This window comes from Lynx canadensis, chromosome B4 (assembly GCF_007474595.2).
Source record: "Lynx canadensis isolate LIC74 chromosome B4, mLynCan4.pri.v2, whole genome shotgun sequence".
Taxonomy (NCBI): domain Eukaryota; kingdom Metazoa; phylum Chordata; class Mammalia; order Carnivora; family Felidae; genus Lynx; species Lynx canadensis.
Genome location: NC_044309.1, coordinates 39297359 through 39322843, shown reverse-complemented (window position 1 = coordinate 39322843; position 25485 = coordinate 39297359). Strand labels below are relative to the sequence as shown.

General features: G+C 46.3%; 1 protein-coding gene across 1 annotated transcript; it reads left to right on the top strand.

The window, feature by feature from the left end:
* The first annotated feature begins 103 nt into the window (after positions 1–103).
* On the top strand, positions 104–11274 carry FGF6 (fibroblast growth factor 6). Its single transcript, XM_030323346.1, has 3 exons — positions 104–449; positions 1411–1514; positions 11029–11274. Exons 1-3 carry the CDS (start codon positions 104–106, stop codon positions 11203–11205), a joined length of 627 nt encoding a protein of 208 aa, XP_030179206.1. The 3' UTR covers positions 11206–11274.
* Positions 11275–25485: the final 14211 nt, after the last annotated feature.

Here is a 25485-nt window from a genome sequence, read left to right as displayed (position 1 = left end):
CTTCCAAAAATAAGCCCCTGCCGCCATGCTGAGGGGAGAAAAACAAGAAGGGCGGTATTTTTAGGGCCATTAATTCTGACCACGTGCCTGAGAGGCAAGGTGGATGGCCCTGGGACAGAGGCTGTTCATCACTATGTCCCGGGGAGCAGGACGTCTTCAGGGCACGCTGTGGGCTCTTGTCTTCCTAGGCGTCCTAGTGGGCATGGTGGTGCCCTCGCCTGCAGGCACCCGCACCAACAGCACGCTGCTGGACTCCAGGGGCTGGGGCACCCTGCTGTCAAGGTCTCGAGCTGGGCTAGCTGGAGAGATTGCTGGAGTGAATTGGGAGAGTGGCTACTTGGTGGGGATCAAGCGGCAGAGGAGGCTCTACTGCAACGTGGGCATCGGCTTTCACCTCCAGGTGCCCCCCGACGGCCGGATCAGCGGGACCCACGAGGAGAACCCCTACAGTGAGTGCAAGCTGCAGCCAGTTGGGAAGCTGGGGGCTTGGGTGCAAGCAAGGCTAAAAGATGAAGGGGACTTGCTCTGGTGCATGGGGCCTATTATAAAGGGGACAGAAGTCATATTCTCTATTTGGAATCTTATAAGCAGAGCCACCTCCCCCAGACTGACTTTGACCCTGCCTGGGTGCAGGCTTAATATGCTGAGGTCCAGGCATTCTGGTGTCCTTTGCCATCACCCCACAGAGCCCCCATGGCATCCATTAGTTCAGTGTTAAAGGCACATCTGTGCCCATATAAGACCACCTGGAACCAGCCAGGAAGCCTTAAGGCAAGAGTAGTGAAAATAAGTAAGGGTTTTTGGACCAGATTCGACTTAAGCTCATTTTTATTTAGCTTCCCTCTTTAAGAAGGAAAGGAAGTATTTTGCAACATTTCTCACTGAAGCACATCTTTCCCTTTATTTCCACCTGCCCTCTCCGTCCCCAGGTCCTTGTCCTGCAAGTTGGTGGGTTGCTGCATAGGTACGTTCCCGCATCCAAGAGGGGTCGGGGTCTGCAGGATCCACACAAGCCTTCAGTCTTCCGTGTGGTTGCCGTGTTTGCAAGATTAGATGAGCTGAAATTTGTTGAAGCATGGAGAGTATCTACTTTATTAAAAAGCTAATCAGCATTCATGTTTCTACCCCAGGCAAGGACTTCATGTGAAGTCTGTAAAAGCTAATCTCATGTAGATATGGCTGCAATCCGTGACCCCGATGTCAGAACTTCCCCAGCGGAAGTGGATCTTTGACAGTAAAGTGGCAGGACTTGCTGAGTCCAAAGTGAGATCAGGGATAGAGGTGATGAAGGGTCTGGCTTTCTAGGAGCTGGGGGATGGGCTGAGGTGCCCTTGTAGTGTCGCCTCTAGATTGATGTCCCGCTGAGCCCTGCACAAGCCTTGGGTAACCTGGCCCCCCTTTCTTTGTCAGGCCTGCTGGAGATTTCCACAGTGGAGCGGGGTGTGGTGAGTCTCTTTGGAGTGAAGAGTGCCCTCTTCGTTGCCATGAACAGTAAAGGGAGATTATACACAACGGTGAGTCCACTGGGCTGGGGGACGTCCAGGCTATTTGAGGGCTACAGCTTACACAGTTGAAGAAAATGCTACAAAAGCTTGCATAAAGAAGTGAATATTTGTCTAGAATAAGAAGGAAGCATGCGAGCTCATGCTTCATGTGTTTCATGTGCTTCACGGTTAACTGGCTTCTGCTTTGGACCATGTTTTTCCTGAGCCTTCCAGCCTTTGTAATATTAAATAGGAACCGTAGGTCAGGAGGCTGCTGGTTCTGAAGGAGACCTGCACCCTGGCATAAAGCTGTCACCCAGCCTTATGGTCGGGTTTTACCCCCTGAACTGGAGAGGCCTGGAGAAGCAAGCCTGTCTTTCAGCCCAGGTGCTGTTCCCCATGACCCCGAGAGGTACCCCATCTAGTGCGCAGTATGAGGAGGAGAGACGAAGGCACTTGAAGTTTTACTCTATGGTTTTAAGCCCTCTGACCCCTGATCCTGTAGGATGGAGAAACATCCTCTTATTCCACCCTCTGGGCTGGAACCCAACCTCCAGCCCGCTCCCCATCACAGATCACCCTGGGAAGGTGAATGCCGGCCCTTTGGTTAACCTAGTTGGCTTCTAAGTGCATTTACTAAAACCTCTGCTCTTATTGACCCCCGGGGTCCTGGGTCTCTCCTCCTAAGATTTGGCTTATTCCAAAACTACGGCGGGGGGTGGGGGGGAACAACATCCTTATGAAGTTGAAGGCACTGGGAGTACTTTTGACAGAAATTAGAAGGATAAAAAGGTAGACCGCTGAGCAATTGTGAAGGAATACCAGAGTTATTTATGGGGAGGGCGTGGAGTGCTGTTCTACCTCTCCTTGGAGGCAGACTGAGCACCAGGAAGTGAGTAGAGATCTGGGATTGGTGCCTGGTTCTGGTGAGGCTATACCTACACGAGAGGCCTATTACATACCCAAACGGGGAGCTCAGGTGGTCTCTTCCCTGTGATCTTTAAGTTTACTTACTTATTTTTGAGAGAGACAGAAAGGGAGAGAGAGCAAGTGGGGGAAGGGACAGAGAGAGAGAGAGAAAATCCCAAGGAAGCTCTGCACCATTAGCAAGGAGCCCGATGCAGGGCTATAACCCACGAACCATGAGATCATGACCTGAGCCCAAAACAAGAGCTGGATGCATAACCAACTGAGCCACGCAAGTGTCCCTCCCTGTGACCTTTAGTCAAGGAGACAAGGCGTGGATTAAAAGTGGGCGTTGGAAGTAAGAGGAATAGCCCTAGGCTAGGTGGTACCATGAACCAGAATTCAGTCCCTGGTCTGTTCACCAAGGGCACTTCTGCAGAGCCGTGACGTGCATTACCTGCAGAGCCCTGAGGCAGGTCTGCACACTGCCCTGACAGGACAGGAGACTTCAGGAACCCAGTGTCCCATCTGTAAAGGGAGGATAAAGTTACATGTGCCTCCCAGGGCTGCTGGGAGATAATGCTTGGAAAGCACTCCACAGGGTGCCCTGCAGACAGTGAGTACTCAATACAGAGCAGCTATCATATCAGCTGATGCGGCGAGGCACCCTGCCATGGGGTTCTGCACCCTTCTTTCCTAGAAGTGACATGTGTGGGACATTTTGCATCCCATTACCTTGGCAGCTTGTTAAAAGTACAGATTTGCAGGGACCTCCATCAGAGATGCTTATTTGGCAGGGCTGGGATGGGGGACCAAAGATCAGTTTGTTTGTTTGCTTGTTTGTTGTTGTTGTTGTTTTTAAGCTTCTCTGGTGTTTCTGTAGCACAGGCAGGCTTGGGACCACCAGGCCACACAGCCTTTGGAGGGCGGGGCAGGTGAAACCCAGCATGAGGTTTGGAATCCTCAGACACCCCCTTTCTTTCTCAGACATCACTCTGTGCAAAGGTGCTGGAGAAGACAGGAGCCAGCCTGGGGCCAGCCTAGGTTTGGGTGAAGCAGGGCCCCTCCTTGTGGAGATAGTCTTCCCAAAAAGCCCTTACTCGCCAGCCTGCACCGTGCCTGGGATCCCGGCGACTGGAGAGCCAGGAACTGGGGTTGTTGACTAAGGCACCCTCTGCAAGGGACCATTTAGCAGGTAGATCTCCTGGAAGGAAGGACAGAGTGCAGAAAGCATTACCGGAAGGGCTTTCAACTTTGAGGCAAGGAGAGGGCACAAATATAGGAAAATGTACCCACTTCCAACTAGAAATCCATTACCCCAGTAAGAGAACCTATATGACATTCAAAAATCAGAGCTTTAATCACAGTCAGAGGCACTGCACAGGGGTAAAGCATGAAGTAGCAAATGGGAAGGAGCCACCTTCCATAAGTAAGTGTGAACTGACTCCTCATGTTGGAGACACCCCTGCACCCCTCCCTCCGGGGCACATGACTTCAAAGGGGGTCAGATGGGCCCCTGAGCTGGAGGGTTCACAAAATGAGAGAGTCCAGGGAAAAGGGGGGCTGTCCTGAGGGAAGGCTTGCTCATTCTGCACACTCTACCCTCCCCCTCCCACACCCCAGGAGCACTGAGTCCGGGAGCACCTTCTCTAAGGTGGGAGGTTGTCCTCCCTGGAGCCCAGGGCTGGGCAGGCTTGTGTAGGAGAGTGGGGCTGGACCCAGGAGTGTGGCCCAACTATGCCCCAAGCTTGGACAATTGATGCTTTGTGTGGCTGTGCCCCAGATGCTTCCAAACCACCTCTACCCCCTCCCGCTGCCCCTCAGGGGCCTGTTATCACAGTCTAAAAAAACAATTGCCAACTGATCCCCGGAGCCAGGAAGACTCCCGCTGGGTGATGATTTCATTCACACTATTTCCCTTAAGCCCCTAGAGCTGCCTCATCTCCCCAGGCTCAGCTGCTACCGCCTGCAGCTAAATGAGATTTCTCATGGGGGGAGGGGACCCTTGCACAGAGTGGGGACAGGAGACTACTCATGGCCAGAGAAGAAGAGCTGAGAAAACCCACCTAGGAAAAGTGACTTCCTGCATGTCTCACTTCTAGGAAAGAGGGGTGCAGAGCCCCATGGCAGGATACCTATTCCCAGCTGAGACAATATAAATAGCCGTCCTGGTATTGAGCACCTACTGTTTGTAGGGCATCTTGCGGAGTACTTTCCAAGCATTATCCCCTAGCAGCCCTGGAAGGTGCATGTGGTCTTTATCCTCCCTTCACAGATGGGACACTAGGTCTCTAAATTCGCACAATCAGTGCTGTGTGCAGACCTGCCTCAGGGCTCTGCAGGTAAGGCTCTTGAAGCCCACAGAAGAAGTGCATCTCATGTACAGATTGGGACCCAAATTCCAGCTCCTGCCCCACCTACCCTCCACTACCTGCTTATATGTGGGGCAAAATCCCTGACCTTCTCTGGGCCTGGACCTCTGCTCTCTCCATGTAGACAGAGGCAGAAATCAGTGAATTCCAATGTCCTTAATGCTTTTAAAAATAAAATTGAAAAAAAATCAAGGAACCCCACCTAACGATTGGTGGTCGGCTTGGGCACTCTACGAGAATCCCTTGGCCAAGAAAAAAATGCATACTGACAAAAAGCTAGTAGGAATTCAGTAATGCTTTTAAATGATTTTAGTTTTACTATTTATAACTGCGTCTACATCCTTTTAATCAATAGTAGTATGACAACGTGCAGAGAACATAGTATTTGTTTCATCCATCAAGGCCTTTGCTTATTCTGTGGGGCATTACATTGGGAGAGGGGAGGACCAAGCCATGCCTTCATTCAGCTGGCAGCAAAGCTCATCCAGCAGAGAACAGATTCCTGAGGGGATGTTAGCGCCTGCTGGGTAGAAGTACTGGGGGATGGGACCCGAGAGCCCTGAAGACAACTCTCCCCAACACACGGCCTGCCTGCTACAAGGAGCTGCACAGGATTGACAAGAAAGTCATACCTGCCGAAAAGCTTTTCAAACACATCTACATCGACAGTGCCATTGCGTGTTAGGAAAGGGGGTTACAATATACAGACCTCTTGGAGCTGAGAGATGTTATCTATTTCTCCATTTCAGCTAAGGACAGAAAAAGAAACAGAGGCTGCAGGAGGAAAGGGTCTTAGGAAAAAGAGTCTTTTTTTTTTCTCTCCATTTCCCACCTCCTTAAACACCACCCACCCTTGCCCCTTCCATGCACACTCACAAACCAGGAGGAATAGAAGAAGCAAGTGGCTCTGGGTTAGCCCTGGGAGGAAGAGCTTTAAAGACACGCATCCACTTCCACCAGTCCGGGTGACTTAGCTCTGCCCGAAGACAAGAGGATGGATGTCTCATCCAGCCCAGACCGCATGGGGCATTTCTGCCAGTGGTCACAGGCTAGAACAGCCCTCTGCAAAGCCCCTCTGCAAAATGCCCTTCTCCATGGTAAGAGCTGATCGCTTTGGAGTTTGGTTCCACATAAGTCTGATTAGACCTACATGGAATTTAAGACGTTGTCACACTGGGGCCTGAGCCCCGGCAAACCCAGGAAATGTGATCTGGAGGAATTATTCTCATTTGTTCAAGTAATAATATATGGTAGCTGCTTTTATTAACATGACGTTCACTTGGCATGAGTGCTTTTCTCACCAGAGCTGAGGAGACACCACTCTTGGGTCATGAGAACCGGGCTCAGGAGGCAGTAGACATGGATTAAGAGGCTGGGTCTGGATACCAGCTCAGGCATCAGTCTGGGCAGCGGGAATACCCACTGGCCTGAAGCATCAGCTGCTTCAAAGGGTTCAGGGAAATGGTCTTGGCCTCCTGCCACCTGAACCCCAAGGACAGGGCAGAGGGGTACAGAAAGAGACAGGCAAAGGAAAGACAGAGTTTTGAAAGCAAACTTCATCCACTTCTCTTTTTTCACTTTAGATTTGTACCCAGTTCTGGGGAAGGCCAGGAATATGAGCAAGGCTAGAGAAAAGGAACCAAATGGACAGAAACAAAAGTGGGAAAAATTGTTTTAAAGGGCAGAAAATTTGAATAATGAAAATGCAATGAGCAGAGAACAAGGCACAATGTGTACAACCACCAGGATGCACATTTAACCAATGTTTGAGGAGACCCAGACACTGTGAAAGGCTGGATTCTTAAATTGGACATGTTCTAGAATGGAGGATATGGGCAGATGCTCTCAGAATTTCTTGCCCGAATCATTCAGTTCCTCTTCCTTTCCTTCCTCTCCTTCACACCCTCGGCCCCAAGGTTTGATTTCCTCTCTAGAGTTTGCAAACCACACGCAAATCCTCTCCCTTAACCACCATCTAGATCAGAAATGAATTCTGGAAACTGAGGGCGGGTTGCTCTCCAGGGATGTACAAGTTAGAACAGAGGGAAAAGTGGCAGGTGGCAGGGGCTAGGACTACCAGGACACAGGGGGACCACCCGTTTTTGATATAAATGTTTTCTTTTCTTTTTTTTTTATAGAAATGTTTTCTTATTCCACTTCCTGGCTCAACTTGTATCCTGAATTTCTTTCCCACTTTAAATAATCTACTTAGATGACTAGGTAATGCATGAACATGGTTTAAGGTGGGGAGAAAGGTGTAAAAGAATATGCCATGGGAATTTAGTCTCCTTCTCACGCTCTTCGAAGCCACTAGTACCTCCCCAGACAAAGATGTTGTCCTGGCTCTTTGTGTATCATCCCAGGAAGACCCTGTGTCCCTGTGTGTGCACCCTCACTGTTATTTTAAAGGTCACACAAATAGGAGCATACTACACATCGTTTTGAACCTTGTTTCATCACTTAACAGTATGTCTTTGAGACCATTTCAAGTCAGTGCCCGCAAAGGTTTCATATTTTTTCATGGCTTAATAGCATTCAGTTGTGTAGATCTGCCATAATTGAATTAACTACTCCCCTCCAAATAGACACTTTGTTGTTTTGGGTCTTATACTATTATAAATAATGCTTCAGTGAGTAACTCTTGTACATGAGTGGGAGTGTGCTAGTTAGATACATTCCTACAAGTGGAATTACTAATCAAAGCTATATTCCTTTTTCATTCTAGTAGATATCGTCAAATTGCTCTTTATAAAGGTTATAACAATATACACACCCACAGACATTAAATGAGAATTCCTAGTCTTCATGCATTCACCAATGAAAGAATATTATCAAACATCTGATTTCTTTTTTAATGTTTATTTATTTTTGAGAGAGAGAGTGTGTTCACAGAAGAAAGGCAGAGAGAGGGGGCACAGATAACCACAAGTGGGCTCTGTACTGACACCACAGAGCCTGACAAGAGGCTTGAACTCACAAACCGTGAGATCATAACCTGAGCTGAAGTCAGACGTTTAACTGACTGAGCCACCCAGGTGCCCAAAAATCTGATTTCTTTTAATCAAACAATTAAAACTGTGGTCTCACTGTTAGGACTTACATTTCTCTCATTAGGCGTATTTTCTCATGTCCAAATGCTAGCTGTATTTCCTTTCCTGTGAATGGTCTGTTCATAAACACTGTCCAAGGGTCCTGAATATAGTAACAAAATGTACTCTCTGACACAAATGCAACTATTTTTTAACTGAGTTTGCCATTTACATTTTTGTTTTGTTTAAGGTAATTTTTTCCAGGCAGAAGTCAAATGTATTCCTTTTGCTTTTTTTTATGGCATCTAGTTTTTTGTGCCCTGATCAAAAAGATCATCCTGACTCAAGATTATTTAAAAAAAATTTTTTCTGGACTCATGAGGTTCTTTTTTTTTACATTTAGGTCTTTGCTACTTGTAGAATTTATTTTAATGTAAGGAATGAAATGATAAGTCAAACTTTATTATTATTTTTAATTATTATTGTTATTAGATATTACCCAGCTGTTTCAACACCATGCTGTCTCCAGTGATTTGAAACCCCACTTCTATATTAATTTCAAATCCATTTTTATGTTATATTGCTATATATTTGGATCTACTTCTGGACTCTGTATTTTGTTCATCAATCTTCACCAGACTTTTAATCAATGTAGCTTCGTTTCTCATTTACCTTTTACAGTTAATCCTGAGATTCTATTCTCCTAGTGGTGTTGCTTCAGAGCTTTGCCCCTCAAATGGTCTCAGCTTCTGTGGCTGCTTCTACCTCTCATGCACAGGTAAAGAGGCCATGGCCCAGAGAGACCCCAAAGAGCAGTGCCAGAGCATCAGCCTCTGTGTATCCTAGTTCTGTGTTCTTCTCATGCAAGTTCACGGTCTCCCAGTCATTCAGTCAATAACTGCAGAACTTAAAAGTGGAAATGTCCAATAACCCACAGCAGGTTTTGCAGGAATAGCAGTGCAGGGTAAGACAAAGTCCTTTAGAGCTTTTAATGCAAAGTAGTTCATGATAGAGAATAATTATAGTAATAAGAATTTTTTAAAAGTTTACTTATTTTGAGAGAGAAAGAGAGGAGAGAGCACATGTGAACAAGAGAGGGGCAGAAAGGAAGAGAGAGAATCCCAAGCAGACTCCACGCTGTCAGCACAGAGCCCAATGTGGGACTTAATCTCAAGAACTGTGAGATCATGACCTGAGCTGAAATCAAGAGTCAGATGCTTAACTGACTGAGGCACTCAGATACCCCCAATTTTTTTTATATTTTACTATGTGCCAGGTGTTACACCATGGACTTCCTGTACATTATTTCAATTAATGCTCCAATTCTATGACATAATTATTCTAACTGCCCCCACTTTACAGATGAGGGAACTGAGACTTAGAAGGTTAAATCACTTGCCCAAGTTCACATAGCGAATGAAGTAAGAGGTGAATCATCATCAGCATAACCTCAAAGTTCCTTACAAAGGAAACTAAAGGTTGTAAAAACCCAAACTCCCTAGTGTGGTATTAGGAAGCCAGTTGGTGTGACTGGCTAAAGCTTTCACATTCACCTCAAGTAAATTAATACATGTAGAAGTGCCTTGTAAACAATAAACTGGACCCCTGAGTGGGGAAAGGGGTGAGAGGTGAAGGGCAGAAGGTGAGTGTGATGTTCCTTCCTTACACCATGCTGCACCCTTGCTCACTCTTATGCTACATTGAAGGAGCCGGTCATGTATGGGTGTCCATTTGTCCTCCTGGCATCCCTCTTAAGTCATCATCCACTCAGGGTCACATACCTGACAAGACACAATCCTTGACTCGGGGAACTTGGAGTCTATTGAGAAAGAAGAAGCTGTCCCCAGGGATCACACACTGTTGTACATGCTGTCTGAGAGGTGCGTCCAAAGAGCTGTGGGTGTCTGGGAGCCCAGGGAACTAGCTCATCACCCTCTGTTCATAACAGGAAGAGGCTCTGGTCCATCCCCCGCCTCCAGCCAGCCCAGGGTGCTCATAGTACGATTCCTTCGGAGAAGGTCAGATGACACCTTTGGCACAGCCGGCCAGCCATTGAGTGGGCTTTTTATAGCCAATGGCCTCAGTCAGCAGGAAGGAGTCAGAAATTACACCCCACCTCTCTTTTTGTTTCATTCTGTGTTTCTTTCAAGATTGAATCTCAGACCTCCTGGCTCTCACCTTGCTCTCTCTTCCTCTAGACTCAACAGAGCCACTCCCTATACAAAACACAGAAATCCCCCCAGCCTCCCTCAGCATTGGCCCTGCAAGTCCGGGGAGGAACAGCCTTCTTTTCTAGGAATAAAGGAGGGTGTGGGTGATGCATAGGGAATGAACTTGTTGATGTGTGGCAGGAAGTTTAGTGCTCATTTTCAGAACAGGTGCTCCACACGCTTCTCTACCAAATTAGCACTGGCCCCAGACTCCATGGCACCACCTGCCACAGAGGGAACCAGGTTCTCTTCTCCATAAAAATCACTGCTCCTTACCATCTCTGTTCCTGAACTTTTCTAGAGAGCCATGAATGTCTAGGAGGCACCAGGCATCTTCTGGGCTCAAAGTCAAAACCAAGAATGGGCATCTTTAAGGGGTGGCAAACCTGGGAGGTAAACTGGGAAAGATGGAGTGAGGGGGCAACGAGTGGAAAGAAGAAAGGGTTAACATAGTCAACAGATAACGCTGGAAAGGACTTAGGGAATCATATGTCCCCACCCCTCCTCTAACTGCCCCCCCCCACCTCCTCCCCAGACACACAGCTTGCAGGAAAGGGAACCAGGGCTGAGAGAGGAGACTGCCCATGGTCACACAACTAGGAAGCAGAAAACCACTAAGTAGAACCTGGGGTCCCAAACCCATTCCACTAGACCACCTCTCACAGTGGACTTGGGAAAAGCCTATTATATCCTTTTATGGTTCTTTCTCTGATGGAATAAGTTATCAGCTAGGTGCTTGGTGGAAAGTGCCCTGAACTGAAAATCAGGAGACCCACCCCATGTGACACAGACTTTCTCCATCCATGTCCCTGGGCCTTGATTTGCTTATCATGAAGAGGAGAACATGAGAGGGGTCCAAAAGAGCTTGGAAGTCTCTTTCTTTGTGCCCTCCCATGATTTGGTTGGCCTAGAATGGCTCAGTTTCCTTGCTGGCTATCTTACGAAGGGAAGGGAGGTGTACCCGGTAGAGGGCCCACTACACCTCATTTATAATTGAGCCTCTGTTATTTGTCCATTTCTTTCGCAGCCCAGCTTCCAAGAGGAATGCAAGTTCAGAGAAACCCTCCTGCCCAACAATTACAATGCCTACGAGTCAGACCTGTACCGAGGGACCTACATCGCACTGAGCAAATATGGACGGGTAAAGCGGGGCAGCAAAGTGTCCCCAATCATGACTGTCACTCACTTCCTCCCCAGGATATAAGGACCCTCAAAGAAGGCTCACAGATTGAAAGCAACATCTTTTGTTTTGGAATTTTGCACAAATGAACAATTCCCCTTACCTCCCACCCCCCATGACTCCTCAGTCAGGCTTTTCCTGTACTTGAGGAGACCTGAGTTGGTTCCCTGGGTGACCGGACCCCATGGTATGTAACCAACCCAAGAGAGAGGTTGCAACCAACATCCTAGAATGGCAATGGATGCATGCTGTGACCTCAACTGAGGAAAGAAGGTACATGTGGCATATGACCACGTGCACAGGAAAAGGCCAGGGTGGGAGTATTCGTGTGTGTTGATGTATATCCATACATCTTCATGTAGATGGTCTGAGAAAAGGCATTGCAGAGCATTGGGTTTCTTTCTCCCAGTATCATTGCTGCAGGAATCTGCCTGCAAGAATGTCACTTGTCAAACCAGCTGGATTGATGTGTGTGCCCGTTCTGCCTCTTTCCAATCATTCTTCCATCCAGAGGCCACTTAGTGCATGCATGGGTTGCATGGGTGGTGGGGCACAGCTGTCCTCTAAGGGTAGGGAGGGCAGGGTGGGAGGAAGTAGGGTTTAACTGCAAACCAGAAAGAAGGTGGGCAGGTTCCAAACTTCCTGTCTGTGAGGGCTCTGGGGCTGCCCTGTCTGGGAGAAGGGATGATCCTCTTCTTGGAGAAAAGGGGTAGAGCAGTGTCTCGGGCAGTTGGGGAAGGCGTGCTGGAAGCAGCGGAAGGGACTGGATGTTCTATGGAGTGCCATTCTGCCTGGAGGATTCAGTGCTGCGTGTGGCTCCAAGAACAAGCTGGGGCCAGGCTGCCTGCCCATAACTTTTCCTCACTTTGAACTGGGTCTTATTTTAACCTCAGATGACAAGGATCCTAATAATGGCAACCTGTTTGGCGAGGGGTGAGGGGATGCAAAATAGGACATGAAGGAAGTAGAGAGGCTTTGGACTGCAGATGATAATTCCTCTCCAGCTACGTCCAGGAAACTCACCCAAGTCCTCATCTGATACTCTCACTTCCTTCTTGGTCATCATCAGTTTGCATACACGCTGATGCCTGGATGCAGTAGAATGGGCACCATGACCTCCAGAGTTTGCCCCCTCCGGCCCCTCTACAGTAAGAGAAGAGTGATAATCCTGTGAAATCAAGCAGCCAAACTGAAACAGCTCCTTGCTGTACAATGCCTTCTTGCCTCCTGTCCTTTGAGAGTATTTAAAGCAGAGGTTCCCCAAGTGACTATAAATGTTGTCTGCCTGGAGCCTTCAGATTCCTGAACCATTGGAATGTTCCTAAATCTGAAACCAGAGAGAGCCATATCAGAGTGCAAATATTTTCGGCATACATGAACCATCAAGTTACAAAATGACCTGACACCCTGCTGCTTTCAGGGGCCCCTGCAAGACAACCCCTCATCTGCTGCAAATACCTTCATCTTCGACATACCTCTCTATTTGCAGATGCGGCCATCTATAGATAGATCTGAGCTGAGCGACTGTGAGATGGACATGGAGGTTGGAAACCAAGGGAGACATCATATTGACTACTTTCTGCCTGGCACACATCAGGGAGGGCGTGTGCTGGGTGAGGAGGAAAAGGCCACACCAAGGTGAGCAACCAGAAAGACTGAACAGACAGTAAGAGCTTGGGAGCAAGAGTGGACATGGCCAAGCCTCGGAAGCAACGGGAAGGAGCTGGGGTCTTGGGTCAAATGGGAGAAAGTTGGTCCATCTTGAACATTCAGAATACTAGAAGTGCAGTTCTGCTTGGAGGCAGAGTACAAAGCTGATTATCTTGTCCAGAGTAATTGACTGGCCTCTTTGACAGGGTACATCAGACCTGAGTTGCACTCAGGACCTAAGGCACGTATCAGTTTCTGATGGGATGTGCTGGCAGTGCAGGAAGGCTGGGTGGATGGACGGACAATGATCTGGTGAGGAGAAAAGTTTTAGGTCCCAAAGCGTTAGCTCCTTTCTTCCTAAATCTCTGAGCCAATTTGGCGTGAGAGGGGACACACTTCTAAAGAGAGGCCTCAGATTGCTAGACCTTTCCTGCATCTCTCTAGAGGCTCCTAAAAGGGCCAAAATACTGACAAGGAGTTCCCCCAAATGTCCACTCCCATTTTTCATGCTAAGAGTGAGAAGGAGATGCTATGACATGCCTAGGACCAGGCTGCCTTACTATTCAGTCACTACATGGAGGCACCAGCACACCATTTGCTGGACAGGAACTGGTTACTAGCAGCCAGGCATCTGTTCAAACCAGTACCAAAGCCTACGTTGCACCAGTTGCTGAACATTCTGAATATATTCCTGGATGGGGGATGCATCGTTGACTCGTTAAAACTCCTCCTGCTAGAGGAGGTCTCTCCCAAGAGCTTTCTCTTTGACCTGTAAGTGGCTTAGGACAAGTCACTGTCCATCCACAGAAGTGGGTTAAGGGGCAGGAACAAAGGAAGACCAGCAAGTTCAGTCCCTTCTTGCCTGCTACTGTGTCTGTGCATAGGCATGCAGAGTTGTCTCCTGTCTGATCATCACATCTAAGGATTCCTGGACTCAGCTCTCAGCCCTGTTGGATCCAAAAGGCAGCATGGCACCTTCCTGCTGCCATGTATTACAAACAGTTTGGGTCCTTTCTCCCCCAGATCCTTAGCTGTGACCCTGGTTTACAGAGTTTGGTAGTCACTGGCTTCCCTCTTATCTTGAAACTTCTCTGGCAGCTCCATGCAAACTTGGGCCTCCAAGAGCCCAGATGCTGCCTTATTCCTTTTTCAAGAACAAATGATAAAAATGAGAGCAACATATGTGCACACCCTTGAAGATGAACTTCTCAGCTGGGGAAGGTGAGGTCAGAACCAATAGGGGAGCTCCAGGCCCCTTGTAGAATCTGCACCTTCCTCAGGGCAATGGATGGACCTCAGAGGAAACCAGAAACCAACTGCCTCATTGAAACTGTTGATTATATTCACTTCATCACTCACTGCCTTCTAACAACACTTCCCTTCCCACTTGCCATGCGTTTTTGAACCTCCTTTGGAAAGAAGCATATAATTTTGTAATTAATACCCTACCATTACCCTTCACAGCCTAATACCTCTGCCGCCATGTCCCACAACACGTCCAGCACACGCACTCCAAGCCCCTGGTGAGGGCCATTCTGTGGCTTAGGAAAGAGAATATTTTCTCTTATCATCTGATCTAGGCTATGAACCTCTCTCCTTTCTAGACATAGGATTTCCCAGGCCAATAACCCAGGCCTGAAAGTCTCTCCCAACCTAACCCTCTGCTGGGAAGCTTGGAATTTTTCTCATGATGGTGCTGGGCCCCTTTCTTGTCCTAGACCTCAGTGCCTCCAAGTTATCACTCTGTGCAATCCTAGGAGAGAAGGACGTATGAGAGTCCACAAGTTGTAGTTTTCCTTCCTCCCAACTTTGGTTTTTTTTTTAATGTTTTTATTATTTATTTTTGAGAGAGAGACAGAGACAGAGTGCAAATGGGGGAGGGGCAGAGAGAGAGGGAGACACAGAATCTGAAGCAGACTCCAGCCTCCAAGCTGTCAGCACAGAGCCTGACACGGAGCTCGAACCCACGAACTATGAGATCATGACCTGAGCTGAAGTCGGACACTTAACCAACTGAGCCACCCAGGTGCCCCATCCTTCCTCCTAACTTTGTATATGCACTACCCTTGCCTGTTTTGTGCCACGGTCACTGGTGAAAACATATCTACCAAGGGTGATTGCTGGCCCTAAGACACGGGGGTATTCTCTCTCCCATCTATCCCCTCCTGCTGCTTTTCATGTGCACAGAAGCTGGAAAGCTCCTACATCTTTCTGTCCCCAAAGGCTCCAGTTCAGATGTCGCTGAGGAGGGATTCTCTGCTGCTTGCCACTTTCATGTCTATGAAGTGGGTCCCTCAAATCTGCACCCCCCCTCCTCCTGGCCAGAAATGGCCACTCATTCTGCTACCTCCCAGAATGTTTGGAACAAGGCCAGAAGAGTAGATAGAAATAATCCACTCTGAGCTTATATCTGAGTTGGTGTTTCCTCTTCCCAGAATGGGAGGAGGGAGTGATTTTGCCCAAAGCAGATCCTGAATCTAGTCTGTTGTGCTGAGAGCCAACACAGAACCACGCTTGTATACCTCATTGAACTACTGAGATTCCAGCATTCAGACAGCTGTGTCCTCATATGGTTTCTCCTTTCTATAAATCAATTAAGTACCTCAGGCTGGGTCCCAATGCAGAGCTGTCCTTAAGTTTGGGTAAAGTGAATAGAAAACCCTCAGAATTTGTTCAGTCATGTGCGTGTATAATGTGATGCTTCTATTTTTTAATATGTATGTGCTATGCACAAACCATATCATGTTCCAGCAAAAAGTAAAAGGTCTTTTTATACGTTCCTCTAAACTGTTTGACTCCACCCCTCCTATTAAAACTCACAACAAATCTCCAGGTTGTGGTTGATTTTCACCTTGATTCTTTTTCTCTCAAGGAGGAAGGCGAAGGGAAACAGAAAGCATAGATTCATGGTGCTGTCAATATTATTGGTTCATGGTGCTATGGATTATTAAGGCAGGGAGAAATCACGTGAGTCACTCAGTCCCACCACCATATTTTAAAAGTGTGGAATTCAGCTCCGAAGGGGAAGGAAGCTATCATAGACCATAGTGAGGCAGCAGCCCTCTTCCTCTTCTGCCTTGGTCAAAGCAAGATATCCACATTTCTGTTACTGTACCATTTACTCATTCACTTATTCACCCATCAAGAAAATACTTACTGAGCACCCTATCTCTGTGCTGCATTGGGTTGAGTTTTGGGAAATGTGAGTGAATGAGGTAGACCCAATTCCCACCCTCTCACAAACTTGCATTTAAAAAAAAAACACCCAAGAGTATATTAAAATGTAGATTCCCTGGCCACACTTGCAGAGATACTGATCCAGAGGCCTGGGTGGAGCTCAGGAGTCTACCTTTGTAACACACACCCCAGGCAATTCTGACATTGAGAAGCCCTAGTCTAGTAGAATGACTAGAATTACAGAATATTTGAATTAAGAGATACTCTATAAATTATGAAAAATCTTTTCATAGGTTAAAAGAAGAAGAAGAGGGAGTTTAAGTTTCTCACCCAGGATCACATAGCCAGATGAGAACCTATGACTCACAAGCTTATTCTCTCACATCCCACTTACCCCTTCCCACGCCTCTTCATCATCACACCTGTGATCTCCTGACCACGCCGCTATCATGCCAGCCCTACCCAGGTTCCTCTTCTATTCTTTGTGTAGTCTCTGGAAGAGAATAAAATGTGCCTTTGGTTGAGTAATGTTGGGTTCTGAATAAATCTCTGTACTCTTGGAAGAGCTGCCTGGTACTGTGGCCTCTGCAACTTGTTCCTGTATTTATCCACACAATTGATATTTCTAAGATCCTACTATGTGCCTTGAAATATCATTGTGACCAATTATATGTGGGCTTATATATTGGCAAAGAAGACAGACATTAAACAAATAATCACAGAAAAGTGTGATGAGTGGCATGAGAAACAAAGCCCAGGTGAACTATGGGGGCACAGAACAGGATGCTGAGCTCATCTGGGTGGAAAACGGAATCCATCCCAGAGACAGGTAGGCTCTGAAGGGTATCAGCCACATTTGGGGCAGGTGGGTGGGGGTCAGCAGGCAGGGTAGGAAAGTTACAGCAGGTGTTCAAAGGTCCAGGTGAGATTCCAGGGGAAGAACGTGGCACCTTGGAGGACCTAAACTAGGGCCAGTAAGGCAGGTGTGCAGAGGGAGGGCAGGGGTGAGATGGGGTCTCAAACCAGGCCATTAGGAAATGTATCATGGAGCATCTATCTGGTAAGTATAGTAAGGCGCTTGAATATTTTTTAAGTTTTCATATATAATTCACCCTTTTCAAATGTACAACTCAATGATTCTTAAGTAAAGTTACCAAGTTGTGCAACCATCACCATACGTGAGTTTTAGAACATTTTCTTTACTCCAATTAGATTCTTTGTGCACATGTACCCTTAATCTCCACTTCACCATGTCCACCACAGGCAACCATTAATCTACTTTCTGTTTCCATAGTTTTGCCTTTTCTGGGTATTTCTTGTAAAGAAATCACACAATATGTGGTTTCTTGTGTTTGGCTTCTGTCACTGAAGGAGCTTGAATTTTCATCTAAAAACGATGTAAGGTCCATCCTTGGAGAGTTTAAGAAGTAACAGGACCAGACAGGGATTTTAGAAAGATGGCTGGAACTATCAGGTATAGAGTGGCATGGAGGAGGTGAGCCCTCTATGGGGAGGATCACTGGAGGCTTTTGGAGTGCTCTGGGCTAAGGAGATGATGGCAGAATAGAGTGGTGACAGTGGGTAGAAAAAAGGCTGGTCATTTCACACAGCCTTCCTGACCAAAGGGAGCTCTTCATAAGCTGAACTTGATTATTCTAAAACATAGGAAGCAGGCCCCACCATTTTCTGAGGTGAATCTCAAGAGATTTCATATTCTTCGTCTGATGAGCACTCTCATCCCTAGATGGGCCAACCAAGAAGCTCCTCTGCTGGTATTTCTGTCCATCATCAAGGCCTTGAGGCCCAGTGCAATGGTTCTGAACATAGGCAAAGGGATGCTACAACCTCCTTTCACAAATAATGCTTGGCCAGGGTGGCTGCTTCCACTCCTTTCCTCTGGCTTTAAGAAAAAGTGCCAAAATGCCAAGAAAAGCTAATACCAGATGTTGAACATTTGTTGTGAAAACAATATCTCAGAGACATTCTGGTATTTCCACACCCAGTCAAAACTTCTATACCATATTCTCCTACAGCATCATACAACAGGAAATGATGCTCAGAGTGAAAAGTTCAAGATCTGAAAAATCTTCAGTTGACAAATGTATTTATCAAAAAATAAATGCATGTTTTTAAAAATTTTCAACAGAAAACTTTGGACAATCCCCCCAAAAGTTTAATGTTCGGTTTTAAAAATCAGCCAACCAAAATATTCCATTCTTTGAGCATTCCTTCTGAAGCTGCCCTGAAAGAGAGAAGGGAGCGTATTCACTGTGGCCCTTTGGAAGGCTGAAGGGTCAGTTGACTGGCCAGTTGTAGTGTTTATTATAAATATCAATGCTTAATCATTACGTATTTCTATAAGGAACATTAGAGCCCTCCCATCTGGTTTTGGTGGGGCGTTCTCCATCCAACAGGCCAATATATGTCTTCATGAGACAAAGTTACTTGCAGTTCCAAGGGACCACAGGGGTAGACAGCCACCTTCTTTTTGTGTCCTCATGTGGCCTTTCCTCTGTGCATGGACATGGAGAGAGAGATCTCTCTGGTGTCTCTCCTTCTCTTTATAAGGATACCCCTCCTATAGGATTCGGGTCTGCCCTTATGACCTCATTTAATTTGAATCACTTCCGTAAAGACTCTATCTCCAATTACAGGCACATTGGGGGTTAGGGCTCCAACATATGAATTCAGTCCATAACAGTGCCCCACTGCCATCTGGGGAAGTCTGACCTCAGACATTATGTCATGCTAACAACATTCCAGGAAGGAAATTGTCAGTCAGTCCATTTACCAGACCCCCAAGTGGTCTGCTATAATCACAAGTAGGCCTCATCTGGGGGCCCTATTCTTTTGAGTAGGTGAAATAGGAAGTTACCTCTAAGGTAATGGTTTTCAGCTGGGGATGATTTTGACATGTAGGGAGGACATGTAGGGTACGCTTGGCAATATCTGGAGACATTGTCTTCAGATCATCACAACTCGTGGGTGTGGAATGTGTAGCACTACTGATCTCTCATGGATAGTGGTCAGGGATGCTATCTAACATCAGGCAATGTACAGAACAGCCTCCTAACACGAAGAATGATCCGGTCCCAAATATCAATAGTGCTGAGGTTGAGAAACCTGCTCTAAAGTAGAGCACACCTCTCATTTGTCCCGATATACTTAAATTAACCCTCATCAAAGACCCGGGTTAGGAAGGAAAGGCTGGAAGAGAAGCTTTCGATGCCATTATCAACCCTTACACCCAGACCCAGTCTCCAGGAGGTCCTTGTAAGAATGTGATCAGGGCAGTGGGTTTTCACTACTGGTCCAGAGAGTAGGGTTGGCAGATAGACACTGAGAAGCATTACACTGAGGTGTCAAGTCGGCATTCCTGGGTCAGCAGAGTGGCATGAAAGGCAGGTGACTAGGATCAAGGGGAGGAAACTCAACAGGCCCTTACTCTTTCTCACCATCGTCCTGCACCCTCTCACACCTGGACTGGGGCTCTACCTCCAGGCCCCATGACAGCCACGCAGGGTTTTTCTTCAGAACTTTAGTCATAAATTTTTGTTACCTATGTAATATTAATTTCTTCTTTCCCCCCACCAAAAAGCACAGTTTATTTTCACTTTTTTAAGGTTATACAATTAAAACATGTTCATGGTAGAAAATGTAGACAACTCAGGAAATTGAAAAACCACCTCATGACTCATCATCTCACAGCCCAAAGAATACTGCTCTTAAGATTTTGTTATACTCCTCTTCAGTATTTCATGTGTAAAATCAAGGTAGTATGTGGGGCATGAGCATGACTGGACGCTATTGCAGAACAGTTCTATTTCTGTCTCTTCCTGGCCCTTTCAGTTTGCTCCATGGAGCTAGTGTCCCTGGAGGAAAACTCAGGTACTCACAGGCTTTTCTGGCCACTCATAACTAACACAAAGCCATAGGTGTTTCAAGCCATATGCATTTCAAAAGCAATTTTTTCAAGTTTTTTTTTTTCCCCATTCAAGTTGCAAAACACAGTCACAATTCAGAACGTATAACACCAAAATAATCTGCACTTCGGTCTTCATTCAAAGGTAAGACTTCTTCCCCGTAACCCAGCCAGGGCTGTTGGATATATGCAGGAAGGTATGTTCCACCCAGTTTCTTCTCACTTCCTTGGGTACCTCCTCACAGACTGGTTAGCAGTTTTTCCTAACCCTTTTGGGGTGCAGAACGGAGGCCAGAAAGAGTGGTAAGGTGAGCAGCAAAGTTCTCACCAGGCTTTGTGTTCTCTGGGCCTGGTAAATGCCTAAAACTCTCTCTCTCTCTGTCTCTCTTTCCCCCTCTTCCTCAATATCATTCTCTCCCTACCCCTATCTCTTTCTCTCATTAGGGGCTGCTTTCAATTTTTCAGAGACTGTCCATCTCGGGAGAACTCTTGCATATAACATTTAAGACCCAGTGAATTCATCTTCTGGAGGAGGAGTGGGGAATTTACCTACTCCTGTTCTATCCCCTTAAAGGCCAGCAGTCCACCTGCAGCTTCTTTCTGTCATAGCCCATTTCCTCTATAGGTGGCTATATTAAATAAGTTGTAAGTCATCCCCCCTGCCATACATGACCCACACCAAGTCCCTGGGAAATACACAAACAGCCCTGGCCCCTGTAAACTCCAGAGTGGCAGCAACCTGCCCTTCACCCTTACCACAGAAGCAGCATTGAACCCTCCTTTCTCCTTCCTTGGAGATTTTCCAGGCAGAATCACACAGCATCCATTATGTCCCTCAACTTTGGCGACACATATCCAGCCTTCTATGGGATCTCATCAACTTTCTAAGGCCCTCCTAAAAAGTCTCCTCCTAAAAACCCACTTCTCAAAACCTCATTTTCTGGCCCTTGATATGGGTAAATTCCACCAATACTTGAGCTACGGGCCCCCAATATTCTTTGGCCCTTCTCCATTCTTCTTTATCCAACTCTGCCTCATCCTTCTCCTGGGTGAGCTGTGGGTTCCCTCTGACATCCCACAGTTGGGAAAATAACATATCTCAAAATTTGTATGGTCTTCTATTCATTTTTAATTGAGAACAACCAGCAAAACAAAAATTACAAATAAATTAAAAAAAATAAGCAACCCATATTTTAAACCCATAGACAACAATTAGGAGGGTGGAGGGAGAGAGGTAGCAAAATTTGGAATAGAATAATAGAAAATAACATTAATTATGCTTTTTGCCCTCTTTATAGATCTAAATGTATGTTTCCCATTATAGAATGTATTATGTGTTTCTTGATTTGTTAATAAAATTTTGTTTGGTAAACTAAAGATGTAACTATTTATAAAGAAGAACAGCAAAAATACTCATTTTATAAAGAAGAACAAAAAAAAATACTCAGCAGAAAAAGCCATGTCTTCATGTTTTCCAAATTGTCAAAAAAACTTGAAAACTTAAAGCTTCCAAAAATTTGTTCTTTTTCTGGCTTTTTCTGATTTTCCTCTGACCCTTCACATTGTTGTTTACTTTTTCGGCTAAGCACATTTCAATTAGTTTATACTTTGGTTCCCTTGTCCCTCAGGGTCTCTTACACAGAACACCTATCTCCCAGAAGAAAGTCAGGGCACGCCTTATTCAGACTCTTTGGTACCGCCCCCTTGTGGTTATTTCCTTCGTAATGATTACTTCGTCACTAGATTTCATCCCTAGATGTTCAAGAGTGAGACACTGAATGCCAGTTGTGAGTTGGGACTCTGATGCTAATTTTAGAAATGAATAGATCATAGTTTTGCCTAGAAAGAGCTCACAGTCCTGAGTGGAGGACAGTCACCTGCCCAGCTACTGCTGCTTTAAGTCAGAATACACGTGAAGTTGCAGAGGCAGAAGTGACCAGGTGGAAGTGACTCACCAGAGTGACGGAAAGGGCCACTGAGGCTGGGGCTGCAATGATGAAAGGCACATGGAGAAGAGGAAGGGATACTCTAAACTAAGAGGCCTCTGAGCACAGGCCTCTGTCAAGATATAAAAGCACAAGCTAAGTTCAGCTGAGTATGGACTTGGGTGGCAGACAGGTGGGGGGTCAAATCTCACCTGTGCCATTTGAGAGCTCCATGATCTTAGGTGAGCTATTTAAGCCTCAGTCTCCTCCTCCATGGTAATGGGGATAATACCAGTGCCAATCTCCTATGTCCTTGTCAAGATTAAATAGAATGATATACCTATAGTGCTTTGTACAGTGCTCAGCCTCTGTGGGGGTTCAATAAGTGTTAGCTGCTACAGGCAAGTAGTTAGGGTGCTTTAGAGGATGGGTGGCATGGGTGGGTGTGGAGGGGAATGTAAGTTGCCACCAGATCTTGGATGCCAAGCCAAGGAGCTCAAAATTGTAGACAGTGGTGCACCACTGCAGGCTTTTGCAATGAAGTGGTGTGATGAGATCCTGTTTTAAGAGGACACTTCTGGGACAAGGATAAAAGATTGGAAGCAAGAAAACTACTAGTTCATTTATTAAACAAATATTTATTTAAAACCTACTAACTTTATTTTTTTAATTTTTTAAATGTTTGTTTTTGACAGAGAGACAGAGCACTAGTGGGGGAGGGGCACATAGAGAGATGGAGACACAGAGTCTGAAGCAGACTCCAGGCTCTGAGCTGTCAGCACAGAGCCCGACATGGGGCTTGAACTCACTGACCACAAGATCAACCTAAGCCAAAGTTGAACGCTTAACTGACTGAGCCACCCAGGTGCCCCATAGCTTTATTTTTTTTTAATTTTATTTAAATCCAAGTTAGTTAACTTCCAAGTTAACCACTTTAAATCCAAGTGTTAACTTAGTTAACGCTAAATGCATGTAGTGTAATAATGATTTCAGTAGAATTTAGTGATTCATCACTTACATACAACACCCAGTGCTCATCCCAACAAGTGACCTCCTTAATACCCATCACACACATTTAGCCCATCCCCCGCCCACCTCTCCTCCAACAACCCTCAGTTTGTTCTCTATAGCTAAGAGTCTCTTACGGTTTGCCTCCCTCTCTGTTTTTATCTTATTTTTCCTTCCCTTCCCCTATGTTCATCGGTTTTGTTTCTTAAATGCCACATACGAGCCACATACGAGTGAAATCATGATCTTTGTCTTTCTCTAACTGACTTATTTCACTTCGTATAATACACTCTAGCTCCATCGCGTTGTTGCAGATGGCAAGATTTCATTCTTTTTGATGGCTGAGTAATATCCCATCGTATGTATATAACACACCTTCTTTATCCATTCATCGGTCGATGGACATTTAGCTCTTCCCGTACTTTGGCTACTATTGATAGTGCTGCTATAAAAACTGGGGTGCATGTGCCCCTTCAAAACAGCATACCTGTGTCCCTTGGATAAATACCTAGTAGTGCAATTGCTGGGTCATAGGGTAGTTCTATTTTTAATTTTTTGAGGAACTTCCATACTGTTTTCCAGAGTGGCTGCACCAGTCTGCATTCCCACCATCAGTGCAAAAGTGTTCCCCACCTCTCCATGCTGGCATTTGTGGAGATCAGTAAGCTGGAGACAGTGGGCTCCTGCCGATTGGGAGCTCTCATCTCAGTGGAGACTAGACCGTCCGTTAAGTCACCACCACAACCATATTCCATGTTGTGGGGAGGGCTGGCAAGGAAACAAGCACATGGCTAAAATGGAGGGTAAGCTCGGGGGCCTGTGTCACTTAAGCACTCCGTGTCTCAGCTTCCTCATCCCTTAAATTCCATCGATAAGCCTGCACTGCCCACCGTGCAGTCAGTGGGTAGATTCACGTGAGATGAGGTGCTGGAAGGAATGTTATGAAGCTCACTAAGGACCACATAAGGTCCTTGCACCAGTTCTTCCTCGTGGTCACAGGCTCTTGGTGACATCTGTGAGACCTATGTGCCAGGGTCCTCTTCGGCTGCATCATCTACTTCTCCTCAGCCATTCCACAGGCAAGACAGGTCTGGGTCTCCTTTCCTGCACCGCTGCCCCCACTTCTTAGAATCCTGCGGAGAGACAAAGGAAGGGAGGGAGGGAAGAAATATTTCTGTTAAATGCCAGCCACCTTCAGACCTGTAATGTCAGTGGTTATCAGTGAGAGCGCCTAGACAACCTGGGAGGGTGTTTCCTTGTCACGATGATTGGGGACACTCCCAACCTTCGTGGGCAGAAGCCACAGGTTAGACACATCTGCAACATGCAGGACGGTCCCCTCATCATGCTCTGCTCAACTTTAAAATGTCATGTAAGTGGGGCACCCAGGTGGCTCAGTTAGTTGGGTGTCTGATGTTTGGTTTCAGCTCAGGTCATGATCTCACATTCCATGAGTTCAAGCCCCATGTCAGGCTCTGCACTGACAACAGAGACCTGCTTGGGATTCTCTCTCTCTCTCCCTCTCTCTGCCCCTCCCCCATTCTCAAAATAAATAAATGCACTTCAAAAAAATGTCATTTAATGAAACAGCTGTTCATAAATCTGGGCCTAGAATCAAACTCTATTTTACATAAAGCAAGAAGTGTTTTCCCATCTGCTTCATAACCACTGAACTCCCTGGCAAGGGTGTAAGGCCACAGAGGACCACACTTCATTTTGTTTGGAACTTTCCACGAGCAGGTCACCATTTTGGAAAACCATCTCATAATGGTGCTGCCAGTGGTACTGAGTTATCGGTACAGCTGTGTTTGTGGCTCCCACATTCACAGTGTTCTCTCTCTCTCTCCCCCCACAGATATACTTATTTAACCCTTACTTCAGAGGTCAAAAAGGCATATAATTCTTTTTAAGTTTATTTTGAGAGAGAGAGAGAGAGAACGAGCAAGAGAGGAGCAGAGAGAGAGGGGTCAGAGGATCTGAAGCAGGCTCTGTGCTGTCAGCACAGAGCCCGATGAGGGGCTTGACCCCCGGAACTGTGAGATCGTGACCTGAGCTGAAGCTGGACGCTTAACAGACTAAGCCACCCAGGTGCTCCAACATTCATTTTTAATAGAACATTTTCTGTCACAGTGAAATCCACATTTATCCATTACAAGTACATATGGAACTGAATTCTTTGTTTGGATTTTTCACGTTGTTGTGCTTAACCATTTAAAGGTTGAAATACCAAGTGTTTTAAGTTACTTTCATTTCTCCTGCAGCAAGGCATCCCAGTGATTTTCTTAAAGTGGTGTGCATAATTTATATTAACCGTGAATTTCGCTTTAAGATAGGAAACACTGTGTTATAAAATACTTGCTATGGGGCTCCTGGGTGGCTCAGCTGTTTGAGTGTCCGACTTCAGCTCAGGTCCTGCTCTCATGGTTTGTGGGTTCGAGCCCCACATTGGGCTCTGTGCTGTCAGTGCAGAACCTGCTTCGGAGCCTCTGTCTCCCTCTCTCTCTCTCTGCTCCTCCCCACTCACGCTCTCTCTCTCAAAAATAAACATTTTTTTTAGTGTTTAAAAAAATACTTGCTATGAAATGTGCTGCTTTATGTGACAGGGTAGAGAAAGCTACTGTG